A 17,606-nucleotide genomic window follows, 5' to 3' on the forward strand; every position below is an offset into this window, starting at 1 on the left:
CTTGATTCCGCTCTCGGATGAGACTCTGGACGTCGCGTTCCAGCTTCTGAAGGCGTGAATGTGAAAGACAGCAGGGTGCAGTGGCTTCGCTAAAAGGACGAGAAGTGACATTTGCATCGGGTTGATCATTGCTCCAATTGAATGCTCGCTAAGTCATCATATCAAATTCAGCAGAGCCAATCATGCTCTTTCTTCCAGAGTCCTCCGAGATGACTTGATGTTGTTACTCTGGAGGTATGGTTGGTTGGATGGATGTAATGGTATAATACTCATTATGAAACTGATACCAAATGTTATTATTGATTCCTGCGATCCACCCGCAACGCACATCGCATGATGGTTGCCTTGTGACCAGCTGGTTTTCACAGGCACCTTTCTCTATGATGATTGAAATGTTGGAGTACTAGTATCGTCCTCCATTATATCCAACGCGAATATCGAGTAAGGTAGGTACTGCCGTGACAGGGCGTGAGCTGATTGTCTAGTAGTAAGTAGTGAACCGTACAAACAAGACCAACGACTAGACCATAGGAATGGCAGCTTGGACTTGAGCCCAATGATTGAGCCACTGAATGGTAGACAGTAGGTAACCACTTAATTGATTATTATGGAGAGTGAGTAGTAGTAGGTATCATCGGGATGCCTTCACCGGCAGTGGGTGTGTTAGTAGGTTCCGCCTGCGCGGGGTATGAACCAGGCGGAATACCAATCATCACCCGTCCATCTGCCCACCCCAAGACTTGTGGGCTGGAGCAGCGTCCTTCCGAGATTGGAGCCTTGCATTTTTCTCACGTCCCCTTCTCCCCTCCCTCACGCCTGGCCTTCCTATCAAGAACTAGCTCACTAGCTCACCCTTTTCTGTATGGCCCTGGTAGGGTTGGTAGAGTAATATTAACCAACGTTGAGCATTGGCTATAATTGTTGCTGCTTCCGGAGTACTAGTGCCGGCATCTCGCTTCTGCATCGGCCGGTTGAGTTTGGTCTTCTTATCACGTTTTCGATGCATTACCTGCGATGTTCAACCTTGTGCTTGTTCAGGATCGCATGTCTGTGGCGATGAATACATGATAGTATCTATAATACTTCGGAATACACTTGCGACTGTCTTGGGGTAATTTTCCCGGTTCTGAGCCGAGGAGTCGCACCCCTAGATGCAACCATACGTACGATCATAATAACGATCATCTTTCTGAACCTGGGTTATATCATTGATTTCCGATTGTCAATGGCCATTACATTATGTACAGGAATTACTTGCATCCCTCTAAGCATGTCTCGATTCCGTACATATCATTCGCGAGATATCGTAATGCTCCTGGAGGGTGGTACCCCTGAAAGACATACCAAGTAGCAGCCAGCAAAAGTACAACAGTCAACGGAACGCTCAAGCCGATAATGCTGAGTGAACGATCTTGGCTTGTCTCTCTGCTCTCTGGCCTTACAACATGCCTGTTCTTACGGGCATCGGAAGATCGTCTAACGCTTTTGACAGCATACTACTTAAACTATCATCCTTCTTCACGATCTAGTCCAAGTGACTAGATACCCTTTGGCATATGAATAACATGTTCACTAGCGTTGTCTATACGTCTAAAGGCTGTTTGGCATCGAACCTAATTAGCCTGAAGGTCTGATACCCTCTGTATGTCGATTGGACTGAGACCCTCGTGTTCCCCACTGACGCGTTCCTGACTTGCGCAAAAGATAAGGATTCGACTGGTTACACCATCCTCCTACTTAGATACTAGGCACTTTATACTGCATACATCTGACTGATCCGCTCTACCGTAGTTGCAGGTCTGAAGGGGGCTAAGGAACGCGCAAAATCTCTCGATTTTTGGGCTAGGTCGGAGGGCACATCGGAGACTGGATCCCAATACAGGGGAGTAAGTACTTTGTACCGTTGTTTTTGGGACTGCGAGAGGAAGTCTTCCGATTTGAAGCGACAGAACGGAGTAATATGGAGAAGGAAGCTGTAGTTATCTCAGGTCAAGAAGTGACTCCACTGCAGGACGTGCCTGTGATTGGCGAGCCCACGGGCATACTTCGGTTTGTTGTTCTTGTTCTCCCCCTGAAGGTCGGCCGTACCGCAACAGGTGACCGACTTGCAACTCTGCGGATACGGCTGGTAATGTTTTTCGTTTCTTTCTCTCCCTTATTCCCACCAGTAACAGCAGCCAATTCTGCGCCTGTTCCACCCACTTCCCCCCCCTCTTCCTCTCCCTCCTAGTATCCCTCCTCCCCTCCTCCTCCTCTTCCTCTTTTCCCACCCCCCTCTACAACTCTACTACTTGACTTTTGCGATCAAGTCATTCATCCTTTTTAATTTATTATTATTTTAATATTAATTCCCTGACCGTGCCAGAAGCTACCATCGCCGGCATCAACCGCCGTCCCCTTACCACTGACATTCTCTTTTTAATATAAATGCTGCTATTGTTAGTATCGAGGATTTATAATACATTGGTGATATTGACTTTACCCGCTTACTACCCATTAAACTCGCGCCACTCATTCCCCTTTCTTGTCACTTTGGACAGACAGACAGACAAGAAGACAGCCCAGCCCTCTTGTCGAGCCTCCACTATACTTTACTGTACGGACCCTGCACGCGGCCTTCGCTTCCCCCCGATTTGCGCTACGCCTACTTTCTCACTAGCCTTGAGTCTTTTCGCAGACCGTTCCAAGCCGTTCCTCGGGCACGCCATCCCTAGCCCATCGTCGTTTGGCTCACTAAGGCTCTAAGGTCGAATTACCTACTCCCGCAGCCGGGACGTTGACCAACGATCTTGGTTGGTATCCACGGGCGCATACGCTAGGTTCACGACAGTCTCCCTGCGACCAAACTCGAGACGCGCACCGTCCGTCCCGAATCGCGGGTAGACTATCCAAGCTCTAAACCACTATCATAAGTTACTAGTCGTAGTCTAGTATATCAACATCTTAAATGTTCTAGGTCTGATTATCAACATCAACATCACATCTTTCCACGCAGAAACTTGCGCACTTCATAACAGAACAATTCAAGGTGGGGTTAACAGGACAGGTAGGTGGGAGGTATTTGGAAAAGATAGGAGCATTAGTAGAGGTACAGTTGGAAAAGGGGGTTGTTGAATTTCCCAAAATTTCAATCTTTTTTCATTTTTTTTTCATCTTATTTTTCTTCTTTCTCTTTTGATTCAATTTTCTTTTTCTTCTTTTTTTCTTCGTTCCTTTTCTTCTTACCATATATTATTTATTCTACTTTTTTACTTTTACTCATTATTATTATTATTAAATCTTCCCTCCTTTTGGATTCGCCACAACTGTTGGCGGAGTATTCCGCTCGAGGAAGGCAAGCCAGAAAGGTAAAATAGTAGAGAACGACAAAAGAAAATAGGACGACAACAACAGGAGAAAAAAGCACCTTCAGACAAGGAAAGCTTAGCCGGGTTACGAAAGAAAAACCACAATACTCCGGTCGACAACCCGAACAACTGAGGGGAAGGGGGCCAGAGAAAGGCCAACCACCAGCAAAAGGGAAAGACAGAAAGAGGGAATCAGAAGCAATGGGGAAAAAAGATAACTAATTGAAAGAGAAAGCATTACAACCACCACTCTTTCTGAGCCCTGATAATTCATCGAAAAAAGTTGAGTGGGTCAAGCTGTACTTACTGGCTAACGGACCCGTCACCACAAAGCGGCAGCACTCCGCTCCAAGGGCGAAAATAAAGAACCAATCAGAATTAATGCTCCGGGAAGCCCCTCCAATAACACCAGCATTACATTACCAATACCGGCCCCCTCCCTTCATGGTGGTTTTCTATTACCTACATGTTACGAATGAGTACCGGCTTCCCCCTACAGTGAGTGCACCACCACCACCACCACAACAACCTTTTTTTTTTTTTTTATCTCTTTTTTTCTTTTCTTCTTTTCTTTTTTTTGCCTCCAAGCTCCCTTTTTTATTTTATTTTATTTTATTTTATTTTCTTTTGTTCTTCCCTACTTTACTTTACTATTCCCTACTCCATAAGGGAGTTGAAAAATTACGGGGCCCACGCGCGCTCCACCGTATCCTCGGATCCCACGAGGTGCTTCTCTCTAACTTGCGTTTTTCCTCCTGCCGAAAAGCCTCTTTGCTGTGTCTGTCCGAAGCCTTTTAGGCCGCGTCCTCTGCCCAGGTCTCTCTTTTTCCGGGTAGTAATCGAACCATTTTTTTCCTCCGTCTTGAATTTAGGGTGACTGTGCTACTTGCGTTGCCACCTAGATCGAGGCATCGCTTTCCTTAGCGCTATCGCGGATTTGACCTGGTGGAATCTTATTTGATTATTACTCGTTTTTGTTCGTCCCGGCCAAAGAGACTATTTTGGCCCTGCCCTGGCTGCTTTCTAAACCCTCAACCCCCCCCTCCCCTCCCTTTCCCCTCCAACCCAAAGCTTGCCCGAGCGCAGACAGGACCGTCCCTTTCCATCCTCCCGCGGGTTCCTCGTGCTGTCGTGCGTGCTTACCGCCACCTGCAAGGCCATTCTCCGTCACCCTAACAGGCGACTAAGGCAATTAAGCATCACGATCCAGCGCTACTTTTTCCCCCGAAAGACCAAATACCTCGTCTCGGTTTCCCTGGTCCTTATTTGCGATACATTATTTTTCTTCCCTTTTTATCATTTTCTTTTCTCCATTATACCTACTATTCTTCTTCTTCCTCCTTTCTTGCGACTCTTCTCCGCTCGCGCTTTCTTTTACACTTTGTCAGTGTATTGAAAAAAAAAGAGAGTCCAAAAATCCATACGCGCCAGATCACGCGTTGGTTCTTTCGTCTCTGTTCCACTTCACTTTCCGTCTTCCTTACAACACAACGCGCCCATTTCAGGACGTGCAGGACCTGGTGTGGAAACTTCCATTAATCACTTCGGTCTTCGATCCTGAATTCACTAAATAGTACGTTCCAACAAGAGAAAAAAAAAAAGAAAAAAAGAAAAAGAGAAGAGGGAGGGAAGAGAAAAGAAAAAAGAAAAGAAGAAAAAGAAGAACGAGGATCTAACCACCCCCATCCTGATCTTCTCTGCTGTTAGAAAGCACTCTTCTTTCTCCCCTCCCATTCCATCATTACAACATCTCTTTTTCATTCCTTTCTTGTGAAATCACCAAGCTCATTGTGTTCTCTCGACGCGTCTGTATAGGCTCGCGTGTTTAGTTTTCTTTCTTTTCTTTTTGGAGGATTGTCAGGGATCTCTCAAACCCCCCCGTTCGCGGCGAAAATTGTATTATATGGACAACAGACCTGCCTCGGAGTACGCGCAGTCAGGTTCGCATTATCCATATCCACCGTCTGCTGCGACCCATTCTGAACTCCCAGTTGCAGACCAGGCTTCTGCTGCTGCCACTGCTCAATACACCCCTCAGACTGAGGTCCGCCCTACTCCTCAGTATACTCCTCAACCCGAGGTCCGCCCCGCCGCCAATATTTCGTCCTCCAACACGCCGCAGTCAGACTACGGTCTGAACCAGCCGCCCGCCGCGCGCTCTCCTGCTTACCACGAGTACATCGGCCGCCCGCCTCAATACCACCACGCGCCCAACACCCAAGCCGGTGGAGCGGCAGGTATGGCTCAAGCAACAAGTCCGTCCATGCACACCCTCAGTGATGGGCAGCACCATGACCATCGCAATCACACGAACCTGAAGTCTGACGCGGCCGTTCCTATAGATCCCTCAATCGCGGCATCCAGCCCCACCTATCCTCCTCCCTACTCTCCCTACCAGCCCCAGGGTCACGATATGACACAATACCAGGGGCATCCCCCTCCGCCGCCTCAGATGTATACGCGTCCGGAATGGTCGCATGGGTATGGACAACATCAACACGGTCTGCCTGGACCTTATACCACTCCTGCCACAACGGTTGGTCCCGCCTCCCCTGCTGCGACCGCAGGGCCGCGCCCTGGCCAGGTATGTTTTTGATGATTTTGGCGTCTGTTTCCAAGGGCTGCGCACTTGCGTTGGTTTGTTGTCTTGGACGTCCCGCGAGGTGAAGGTCAGGGGGCTTGCTAGCTACGAAGGCTGCCTCGCGGGACGTGGGAAGCGGCGCGCTTTTTCATCTGTTTTTGGCTTAAAAAGATCCCAGGCTCATCCGCATGCTTTCTCTAGGTATACTCCTTTGTTCCCATCCCTGGCGCGCAGCAACACAAGCGGCCCCGTCGTCGGTATGAGGAGATTGAGCGGATGTACAAGTGTGGGTGGAACGGATGTGAGAAGGCGTATGGTACGCTGAACCATCTTAACGCCCACGTCACGATGCAGTCCCATGGCGCCAAGCGCACCCCCGAAGGTGAGTTCGTTGGTCGTTCTTTGCGCGTTTTGGCAAGTTGGATCCGCCAGCTCGCATTTGTTGTTTTTGTTGGTCGCGAAACTCTGGATGGGGCTAGTGCGGGTGGCACGCGCTAGTCGTGTTACACTACCTTAGCGCCGCGGATCGCAGTAGCGTGACAAGCCGGTGCGGAGGTTAAGCGTCTTTGACGACTCAGTAGCTCCTGTCTATCGCTCTTGACTTGTTCCGACCATCGGCTCGTGCTGCTTCCTATCACATCCCCACCATGACTCCTTATCACCCACTCTTCCCCCTTCTAACACATGTTCCTTTGTACTGCCTATATGTTGCATCTCATCATGCTAACTGATCCAATGTACAGAGTTCAAGGAGATCCGCAAAGAGTGGAAGGCTCGGAAGAAGGAGGAAGAGGCCCAGCGCAAGGCTGCTGAAGAGCGCGAGCGTGCTGCCGCTGCTCAAGCTGCCCAGGCCAACCAGGTCGACGCACCCAACCCGGCGGATCCCGCCCAGGCTGGGCAACCACCTGCCTACCCTGGTGGTGTTCGTCCTCAATTACCTCCCATTGGATATCAACCTGCCGACGGTCAGGTACCGGGGCAGTACGGAGCTGGAGCCGGAGGTATGGTGTATCAGGGCAATGGGCAGATGGCATACCCGCCAAACTACCCTCATTCCCCTTATGGACAGACCGGTCAAGTGTACCAGCCACGTAAGTAGTCAGTCCTTTGTTATGTTTGCCTTCTCGGCACCGGGTCATGAGCAAGTCTCGCACGCGACATGAAAGAAATCAACCCCCACAAAAGAAAGAAAAGAAGAAACAAAAAGGGACACACGACCACCATACCCGGCTGCAAGAGCTCAAGAAAGGTTGAGAAGGAGGTCTTTGGATCTATTGCTATAAGGTCTGTAGCTGATCGATGACGGCTTCGCAGAAAACCAATCGACCAGCTACCCGCAATAGATGCCCAGCTTCCCTTACTTCTTTCAGGTTGCATGTTCTAATACAATATCTCCTAATCCCGTATCGCCATCCCCGGATCTAATTCTCTAAGTTCCTGCGCACATGATACCAATTTTCTGGCCTTGAATGCTCCAGTCAAAAGAGTGGCCTTGCGACTTACACTTTGTCCCAGTTATGTTTTTTTTGAATTAGATCGCATGGGGAAAAAAGGATAATCGAGGGGGGTTGTTGTCTTTTCTTTTCTTTCTTCCCTACGCCATTCCCGGCCAAGGGATTACGACTTGGGATATCTGGCGGGACCGTCTGCATTAACTAGCTTTTCTACCATTTCCTGTGAATTATGCGGCAACTGTTTTTACTAAACGTTTCCCTGTGTTGTATGTGGCTTACTGCTATGATTCTTGTGATCATTTTCTTTTGTGATTTCCTATTCACTGTGTCCGCGTCCTTTTCCACTTTTGCTGATGTGTTCCGACCAAATTTATGTTACCCTGGGTTTTTGGTCCCCGAAATTGTGCAATATTCTTGTCCATGTTCTTTTGCTCTGCAGACCGGTCCGGGTCTGTGGTCTGGTGGCGGAAGTCTTCGGATTCTGATGCACATGGTTCTTTTCCTTTCTCCCGCCCTCTATCTTCGAGTGGATCACCTTGGGTGGCTGCGAGATTGATTGGTAGGCGAACACCGCCGGTCTCGTGGCTGCAGGTGGGAAGATAGTGGGTAAATTACTTCGAGTGAAATGACAATGGTTCGACCTTTCTGTGGATACTTTGTTGTATGCAACTACGCCTGCAATTCGACCGAATCGGGGGTACCGCAAGGTGCCGGGCGTGGACGGAAAAGAAGGGCGCATAGCTCCATGCCCCTGCATGATGGAGGAAACTATTCTTGTAATTCCCGGGAAACGTGGGCATTGCTTCGACGGCCGGACAATCTGCAATGCAGATCGTGCATTAGCGGTTCTGACTCTGCAGAGGGCTTCGGGGCCTCTTTCTGTATATTGACTCGCATGTGGTAGATCTTTCTGGGATGAATTAGCAATCCGTTAACTCTAATCAACGAGCGTGCATCCCGCACGGTGGCAATAAGCCGACTAGTGGAATGACTATTGCCGCAGAAAGGGACTAACAAAGTCTGCGTGGAGGACTTTTAGAAATCATGCAATGTCGGTGAGATTCAATCAGTAGTATGTCCGTCGATACATTACTCGCTCTAAACTATCAACCTGTGGGCGATGGATCAGCAGGGCATGGAACCTTCGACGCATACTTCGGTTGAGATTAAAGTTATCAAAAACATTACATACCACGGGGAGAAGGAGGGTAAAGTTGAAAACTAAAGTTGGAGCTATCTATTGTAGGCCTTAGGCGAGATCCGAATAATTTACATACCCTCCTCTTACCTGACAGGGCAAGGCAAATAGAGATAGAGAGGACAACTCTGGTTCTGGTTGAACTAGTCGCGGGCTTCCCCGGCAAGTTTACTAGTGAGTACCAGTGTAGTACCTGGTACCTGTAAACCATCTGGGAGGCTAAGTACTAGGCTGTACCTGAACCCCAGACCAGCTTTAGGTTAGGTTACTAGCCTTGTTGTTGGTTCCTGGCTGCCTTAGCGGCCGTTATTGGGGAGGGTGGATGGGGGGAGGAGGGGGGAAGGGACGGGGGGCAAACGCAGGGGACCGGTTAGATACCTGCCCGCTGCACAATAGCCTCCTCTTCTACCTCCTCCTCTCCTCTTACCCTCCCCCTCCTTTCATGGGATGCCTAAGCTCAGGCCGCTAGGGATCTAAACCATCTAGCGGTGTAAGGCTGACCATCCTGTCGGTATCTAGGCTGACTAGCTAGCTTCTGAGCTACGTTGCTAGCTAAGCTAGAGGCGTTGGGTCTAGTCATGGATGCGTGCATACTTTAGTTCCTGCATGTTGCCTGAGGCTTGCGGCGGTTATGCACAAATTGATGCCTGAGGCTGAGTGAGTGTTTTCTTGAGGCCGGAGCGGAGTTACTTGCTGGATTGGGGGGATGAAGTACACTAACCTTATCGGTTCTAGTGGGCAGATATGCGATACGGCGGAGTTTGCGATTGTTCGGAGGTCGACGCTCGCTTTGGGGCTGGTTTTGGTGCTTTGCTTTCTCTATCGCATTCCTCTCTTTTCTTTATTCGTTTACATCCTTGGGGAAAGGATTATCTCTTTTTCGAAATTTATCTGCATTATAAATATTGCCTTTCAGGGTTGTTTCACCAAGCCGTTGCCTCTCCCTCCAGAATTCTCTTCGCCGACCTCCGAGTTTCCTACGGTTTACGCGCCTCACGCTCCCACGCTATATAGTGGCAAACGGGTTGGAATACACCTTTTGCCTTGCATATTCCTCCTATCAAGACATACAGATTCTACACTACCAGTCGAACAGCGTGTCTTTCGTTCCCCGCCTTAGATGCTTCGTTGCGGCAATGCCACCGCTCTCCGGTCCGGAAGCGTGGCAATGAAACCACTTCTCCGCACACAATGGCTCCGGACTACCCCGAGTCGATCTATCTTTCACATCGCGGAATCTGGACCTCGTATAGGGACACCATTGAGACACTCTGCGCGGATTGGGAGCCTGCAGGCGAGGCGGATGCACGGGGCTGTGGCCGCGGAGGGCTCACCCGCCAGTTCCTCGCAGGAGGAGACTGCACCTCGTGAGAAGGAAGAGGAACACGAAGCGAGAGAGACTCGGCCTGCAAACTCTCGTGGAAAACGAAAGTCCTTCGAGCCCAGTTCCACCACAGACGAAAACGAAGTGCTTGATAAACGGACGCTATTGCGGCGGCTTGTTCGGAGGGAATGGGTGCCGCAGAGGTACCTCGTTCCTCGCACCGTGTTGAATGCAGAGTTGAAATGGTTGCGTGATCCACATGCGCTGGCCGAGCGCGTCCGGCGTTGTCTGGCAGACGGACACCTGGCGCTTGGTCTGAAGCTCATTCAGGTGGCCCATCAAAAACGTTTCAAAGCCATCCCGGCTTTTAATCGGCTGTTGGAGTATCTCATGCGTGAGAAGGAGCCGGAGCTTGCCTTCAGAGCTTGGAATGATGTATGTTATTCTTTCTCCTTTCTCTTCATCTCTTTCTCATTGTTGTTTCTGGATTATTGATCCGTAACTAATAAAATGCTTGTTGGAATTGTAACAGATGAAAAAGCGAGGTATGGAACTGAACTCGAGGTCTTACACTATCTTCCTGAACGGTCTCAGCCAGAACTTCGATATCAGAGGCTTCAAGCCGGTGAAATTGGCCTCGAAAATCTACATGTCGCTCTACGCCGAGGGTTCCCACGTCGAACCCCATATTATCCACGCCAATGCAATGCTCAAGGTCTGTTGGTGGCATCGAGATATGGAGGTTCTATGGGAGGTTGCTGGTGCACTGCCGGAGTCCGGCAAACTAGCTCCGGATCTAATGACCTATACCACGTTGTTAGGGGCTGTCGCAGGCAGTACGAGGGCCGCAACATCGGAGTTGTACAAGGGAAACATCAAGACAGCGGAAAGAAAACAGGTTGAAGTTGAGCCGCTTCTGCAAAGGAGAGCTCAGGGTATCCAGGAAGCCAAACGGGTCTGGGCCGACATCGTTTATCAATGGAAGAAGGGCCAGGTGCCCATGGACAACTATCTGGCTCACGCCATGGCCCACATGTTGCAGGAGAACTCAAGCTGTGACCACGATGTCTGGTGCGTGTTCGCATTGTACAATCAAACTGCCGGTATTCCGATTTTCGCGGAAGAGCCCCCGAAGGAAAGGATAGAGTCAACTTCGGAAAAGAAGCGAGTATCTTCTCCGCACAGTGATGCGGACTTGGAAGACGATATCCCCTTTGTCGACGAGGGAGACAGATTACACGATACCGAACCCGAGGCGATTGAGGATGTGGAGGCCGAGGAGAATTTTGATCATCTGTTTGACCCCGTTGTTGGCACGGTGAAACCGCCTGCGAAGACAAGGCTCTCGATGTGGGATGAAGCAACTCTCCCGCGGTATATTGAGGTGGGAAACAGGGAACTGACTATGCTTCTCAAAGCTTGCCTGTCGATAACCCAAGGGACGGCCGCTGCAAAGGAATATTGGCGGTACCTTACGCAAGGAGATGAGCCCAAGGTCGTACCTGACGCAGTTAGCTACCACGCGTACCTACGCATCCTCCGTGCTGCACGGGCTAGTCGTGAATCCGTGGAGGTAGTGCGCAATATGACTCGAGATCCCACCGGACCTACAGAAGGAAAGACCTTCCGCATATCCATGGCCTCATGTACTCGGGACCGCAGAAACCCCAACGTGTTCAGACACGCCAACGAGCTTCTGGATCTCATGGCCAATGGCACCGCGCTTCCCGATGCTCGGTCAATAACCCAATATCTCGACCTGGTCCATTCACTGGAGGATAGTCCGGATCTGCTGATGTCCCTCGCTGGCCTTGAATCGGGGGCAGATGCTAAATCGAACAACCTCAGCGCTCTGGGAGTAAAGCTGAAGGCCAGCCTTATCACTTCTGCCGCAAAGCGACTCTGTCCCCTGATTCGAGACCTCGATGAAGCCGTGTCCAGTGAGCTGTTGGGGGAGAAGTCTCGACAGTCCTACCTGGCCCGGATAGCCAAGACCAACCCGTCGGCCGCGATCAGAGGAGAAGATGCCCTTAAGGCGCTTACCATGACACGAAGGTTATTCGACTCGGTCAAGGAAGCCAAGCAACATGTACCCCCGGAGACCGTCAAGGAGGTGCAGCGCCACGCCGAGCTTCTGAAGAAATACTCTGACAAGAGCATTATCCCGAAGTTCCGGAACACTCTGGTTGGAGCAACGGCGGAGCAGATGAACAGACTCGCCGAGCGAGAAGTCCCCATTGCCTGAGTTCCACCCCATTGATTCAGTCCTATCTATCTGCCGAGGGCCATCCGGATCCTTCTGCTTCATCCAAGTGGATCTAACTAACATGGTCTCCACTCTATTCAGCACAAAGTATAGCATAATCGGGCGTTATAGAAAAGTCGATGTATCATAGCTAGCATATGATGAGGGGGACGAAGGGCATATTGTATAATACTGTTGAAATATGAACATAGTACTCAACTATCTCTGGCATATATTCCTTCAAAACAATCTCATTGTTTAGGTATAGATGTGTCGATCGACAGTTAATGGATGTTTCAGATGGGCTCTTCCGCCTGCCGGATTCAGCCCGTGCTTGCGTACGTAAGGAATGCCACTCTAGCCTCTCCGACACGGGCTGCTCTGCCTCGTGCCAGCCCAGCTTTCCCCAAACCCGAAGTTCCAGCTTGCTGCATTGCTACGTCCTGGCATCTTGTCTCGCTTTGCGATTACTATTCTATCCTCTGGGTACAGCCGGTCTGTCCAGCCCAGTCCGATCCACTAAGCAATCCACGTCAGCCGGAGCGGGCAATGTCCCAGTGACCTACCACAACTAACTACAACTACTTCCGCGACACCCCAAACCCAACCAGAGGAACAAACACCATGGCCAGCGTACAACCACACTACACCCACGGGGACATTCGCGACGATGAATCGATCCTCGACGACGACGTGATTGAAGCTGATGATGGTGAGTGAATCGCTACCTACCTAGCTGCCTTCTTCCCTTTGTCTTCGATCTATCCACCCCATACCCCATGTACCTATACATGCATCCTCACTAACATGATGTGTCTCAAACTTCAGCCATCGAAGCCGACGATCCCCTCCACGACACCTCCGACACCGCCCCTCTTCGCGGAAACATCCAACCCGAAGCCTCGAGCTCCGCCCGCGGCGGCGGGAGCAACTTCTCCAGCAATTACCTGACGTCCACGATTGGCGGCGAGGACCGCCGCGCGACACAGAGCACCATCGACGAGACGGTATGGGAGACACTGTCGCGCGACTTGCGGGCCGTCTGGGAGAAGATGCGCCAGGTGTTGTGGCCTAAGTACCTCATTGGGGGCATGTTGCAGCGCGGCGGGGGTGGGATTGGTGCCGCGGAGAGAGGTGAGGCTACGGGCTTTGGGGGTGGGTTGAGGAACATGGTAGGACGCTGGCCGGATGCCGATGTTGTGCTGCAGGGTGGGATGAGTGAAGGGTTGAGGGATTGGGATCTTTGGTGGGTTGATTCTTTTATCGTTGTCTACTTGGGGACGGAATGTGCTAACGAGTGATGGTTCTAGGGGTCCCTTGATCTTCTGCCTCCTGCTGAGTATGTTCTTGTCCATGCGCGCCAAGGATGAGCAGTCGTCGCTGGTGTTCTCGGGCGTTTTCTCCATCGTGTGGATTGGGGAGGCGGTCGTGACGTTGCAGATTAAGTTGCTTGGTGGGAATATGTATGTTCTTCTTTTCCAATATTGGTTGGATGGTGGTCAATTGCTAATGTTTTCTTTTCTTCCTTCAATAGCTCGTTCTTCCAGTCGGTTTGTATTATCGGATACACGCTCTTCCCTCTGGTTATTGCCTCTCTGCTCAGTGCCTTTGGCCTCCCGACTATTGCGCGCATACCGGTGTATCTTGTGCTGATTGCGTGGTCGCTGGCGGCGGGCGTGAGTATCCTGGGTGGATCGGGCGTGTTGCGCAACCGGGTCGGCATTGCAGTATACCCGCTGTTTGTGTTTTATATTGCGATCGGGTGTCTCTGCTTTATCAGTTAGGGTGGATGAGGAGGAGATGATGATGGCGTAGGCATGGTGTCGGTGGGACGATGTGAAGATGAAGATGAGGATGAAGACGGAGGAGTCAGTCAGTCAGTCAGTCAGTCAGCGTGGATTTCTGTGTTGTATCAATTCCGGATGATTTCCCATTTGCGTTTTGTATGTTCAGATCGAATAGAACCCTGTTCCAATATCCCTATAGTCGATAGTAGCTGCGGGGTGGAGAGCGAGCGGTGACCGGAGCGACCAGCAAACCGAGCTTGTCCGCCCGAGCGAGACAACAAAGCACTCCGTCACCCGCTTGCGTCTGTTCCTCCGACTTCGTGGGTTCCCCTACGGCGGTTAATAGCGGCCATCGGGCAAATGCGTTGATGTCCCTTTACCGCTCTACATACCGCATCCGAATTAGGATCTCATGATACTCTGCATGATGCTGTACGGATTCTTTTTCTAATCATCATTAAACATGCCTTCTTTTATTGATCTTGAGCCGTACAAGGCTGACATTATCAGTCTGTTTCATCAGGACTGTTCTACAGCTCGTATTATCTCTATTGTTGAGGCACGATACCACGTACAAGTCAGCAAGTATATAATCAAGACCAGGTTGAGTGGTTGGGGTGTTAGTAAGCATGATTATACAGCTACCACTGATTCTTCTCTACACAGCCGGATTAAGGAGTTGTTCTTTGAGAGATGCCTCTCTGATGCAGAGATTTTATATACTATACAGGCTGAAGAATATACTGTCTCTTCATAAATACTTCAGTGAATCTGTACGGAGTAAGGCCTTGTCTGATGAATAGATAATTCTAGTAAATATTAACTCCAGGATAATATAGCTACGAAGTACCTGCTTGAGATATATAATAAAAAGACTATCCAAGGCTATAAATAAGAGCTTTTATTTGCTTATATACATAATAAATATCTTATTATTCTAAGGTCTGTATAGAGGATTATTATATATTAATTTCTTACTAACTGAGATCTTATAGATATCGGCTATATAATATCTACTATATAATTGCACCTGAGGCTATACAATAATGGAAGAATAATATATAGTAAAGTCATGGCTTATATATAGTTCCTGGACTAGATTATATCTGGTCCGTGGACGGTTATATAAAGCTAAATCTGTACAGTATCTAAATCTACACAGCTATTAACACATACTCTTGCTATATTATCTGGATCTATATTGGCATCAATACTCATATATCAGTCAGTATTGTACAGTAATATCTTGATACTGTATATAAACAGAAGATTATCTGTAATAAGATCTGTTCAGACTATAAATCAGAGATATCTTTACTTGTTAAAGCCCACTGCTATCTTTGAAAAGTATATAAGCCAGAGATTAAGGCAATATAATATTATATTTTTAGATCCAGTACTGTAAATCAGAGAATTAAATCTTGGTAGGTACAGCTAAGTAAATTATTACTTTTTTAATATTATATATATATAGATAGACTAATCCTTGTTTACTCCTGTATTAACTAATATAGAACTATTTTAAGACCTTGATTAAAGTAGAAGATTTCTTTAAAGATATAATTCTAGATTAGATTACTTTATATATAGTTTACATGCCTATTCTTCAGACGCAGGTCTTATTATATGTACATACCTGGAACTAACATAGTATCCAGAAGTAATAAGAGAGGCTATATATTATCTCTAATCAGCTATTTATAAATTATTATTATTTAGAATATATAATTAACTATGATCTTCTTATATATGAAGAGTCTCTCCAGCAGCTAAGAAACTTTATATAAGACTGGAATATGGCAAAATATTTACCTGCAGAGATTTTAAAATAATATTAAAAAATCTTACTAGAACTGGACTTTGACTCTGAAAAGTTATTACTAGTATGTCCGGACAAAGCAGAAGCCCCTTTTTGTATAATCTATCTTAGCTTACAGGAGCGGGTGATAATATATATAAGATTAAATACTAAGCCTAATCTAATATTATCTAAGATATTAACTAGGGCCTTTAATTAAATTAAATAATAAAAATTAAAGTAGCTATCTGTGATGGCTGTATACTCTTTATTTATTATTCTTTCTATTTTATTACTTATTTAAAGTCTTAAGATCCTGCTCTTTACTATACAGAATAAAAATCAATATCTTTTATATAAGATATTACTTATCTAAGATATCTCTTATATATAATAATTTTTCCCTGGACTTCTTACTATTCTGCTACTGGCTAATCTTATCTTACTTATTTTCTACAGTATCCGACCTGCCAGGCAGTTAATCCTGTATCTAAGCAGACTATTTATATTAATCTTACTATATTACCTAAGCCACAACCTATATAATCTGGCTTATATATACAGACTGCCTCATCTGGTGGTGGTCCTCATACAACAGTTTTTAGAGGAGAGAATGTCCGCCAGAAAGTCCTCTTATATAAAAAGTCTTCAAAAGATCCAGCTGGTATAAAGATTATTATTCATTTTTATCTATACAACATACAGGAAGGGGAATCTGAAGATGATATTCTAATTACTATATATATTTTACTAGGTTTAATTTTCTATTCTTAACACTCGTATGATGCTAATCTTGTTATCCTATAGAATAAATACAGATTTATATTAATAATTATATATTTAATAGCCTTAATAATTTTTTTTGAGATGAGCTGCTTTCCTTAATAACTAGCTGTATATATATATACAGTACAGGGGATTATTTCTGTTTATTAACAGAGATTATAAAAAAGCAACCAGTCTTTCTATTTTTAATAACCAGAGATAATATAAAGGCCCTAGATTTCTTAAAGAAGTAGTTTATACTTACTAATAAATTATACCAGATTTATATAATTATTTAGTGTTATACAATACCTTTCTCTACTACAGATAAGGCAGAGGAGACTAAGATTAAGAAAAAAATTATTAAAAAGAAGAAGTTAGTTATATAAGAAAGATTAACTATATAAAAAGATCAGGATGATCTTAATACTCTGGATACTAAGATAAAGACTTTGAATATTTTATTAAAGCATCAGCTATCCCAGTCTCCCTCTCCACCTCATTATACGAGGAAGAGATATGTGATCAGGAAAAATAACAAAAATCAGGCAGCTAAATATAAGCTATCAGATCTTTAATTATATATTACTCTACTAGATAGCAGGATCGTGGGTTCGTACAGCAGGCTAAGACAGGCAGAGTAAGGTCCATAATAATAAGATCTTTATATATATAAAATAAGAAATAAATAGTTAAAACAGTGAATATAGTATTAGTTTAAATCTACTAAGTAATCTTTATCTTCTATCTCTACTTTCTATTAATATATTTATTATTACTACTACTATTATTATTACTACCACCACTACCAAGATGTCTGCGTATATATTAGATAATTAAAAACAGATTACTGAGCTTGATTTTCTATCTATTTATTTTATTTTTATTGTATAGGACAAAACTGACTTTATAATATATTTATATAATAATAATAATAATAATAATACTAATAACTATTATATTAGTATTTTTTTTTTTCTTTCTAATCTACCTGCTAGCTGTTATCTGCCTGTCCCCGCTCCTCCCGATCTTGAATAATACTGGATGTTGTTATACAAGGGGCTTCCGGTTGGTACTAATTCTATAATTCCTGTAAGAGATCTAGGT

General features: G+C 46.6%; 4 protein-coding genes across 4 annotated transcripts; all 4 read left to right on the forward strand.

Moving 5' to 3' along the window:
- Positions 1-5,250: 5,250 nt before the first annotated feature.
- On the forward strand, positions 5,251-7,027 carry BO88DRAFT_338015 (putative C2H2 transcription factor (Con7); the record flags this gene model as incomplete). The annotated part of the gene is made up of 3 exons (XM_025702963.1): positions 5,251-5,931; positions 6,130-6,310; positions 6,672-7,027. The coding sequence occupies 3 exons, from the start codon at positions 5,251-5,253 to the stop codon at positions 7,025-7,027; spliced, it is 1,218 nt and encodes a 405-aa protein (XP_025564132.1).
- Positions 7,028-9,700: 2,673 nt separating this feature from the next.
- On the forward strand, positions 9,701-12,149 carry BO88DRAFT_337755 (pentatricopeptide repeat-containing protein; the record flags this gene model as incomplete). The annotated part of the gene is made up of 2 exons (XM_025702952.1): positions 9,701-10,339; positions 10,437-12,149. The coding sequence occupies 2 exons, from the start codon at positions 9,701-9,703 to the stop codon at positions 12,147-12,149; spliced, it is 2,352 nt and encodes a 783-aa protein (XP_025564133.1).
- Positions 12,150-12,546: 397 nt separating this feature from the next.
- BO88DRAFT_403974 (Yip1 domain protein) lies at positions 12,547-14,110 on the forward strand. Its single transcript, XM_025706495.1, has 4 exons — positions 12,547-12,861; positions 12,978-13,395; positions 13,460-13,612; positions 13,684-14,110. Exons 1-4 carry the CDS (start codon positions 12,774-12,776, stop codon positions 13,931-13,933), a joined length of 909 nt encoding a protein of 302 aa, XP_025564134.1. The 5' UTR covers positions 12,547-12,773; the 3' UTR covers positions 13,934-14,110.
- Positions 14,111-14,247: 137 nt separating this feature from the next.
- BO88DRAFT_480595 (Clr5 domain-containing protein) lies at positions 14,248-14,983 on the forward strand (the record flags this gene model as incomplete). The annotated part of the gene is made up of 3 exons (XM_025712154.1): positions 14,248-14,681; positions 14,835-14,878; positions 14,932-14,983. The coding sequence occupies exons 1-3, from the start codon at positions 14,400-14,402 to the stop codon at positions 14,981-14,983; spliced, it is 378 nt and encodes a 125-aa protein (XP_025564135.1). The 5' UTR covers positions 14,248-14,399.
- Between the last annotated feature and the right edge of the window lie 2,623 nt (positions 14,984-17,606).

This window comes from Aspergillus vadensis (genome assembly GCF_003184925.1).
Source record: "Aspergillus vadensis CBS 113365 unplaced genomic scaffold BO88scaffold_8, whole genome shotgun sequence".
Lineage (NCBI taxonomy): Eukaryota > Fungi > Ascomycota > Eurotiomycetes > Eurotiales > Aspergillaceae > Aspergillus > Aspergillus vadensis.

Coding starts and splice junctions, on each gene's coding strand:
- BO88DRAFT_403974 (XM_025706495.1), top strand. CDS start 12,774: ATGGCCAGCGTACAACCACACTACACCCACGGGGACATTCGCGACGAT. Junction 12,862..12,977: donor CGTGATTGAAGCTGATGATG/GTGAGTGAATCG, acceptor CTCAAACTTCAG/CCATCGAAGCCGACGATCCC. Junction 13,613..13,683: donor AAGTTGCTTGGTGGGAATAT/GTATGTTCTTCT, acceptor TTCCTTCAATAG/CTCGTTCTTCCAGTCGGTTT.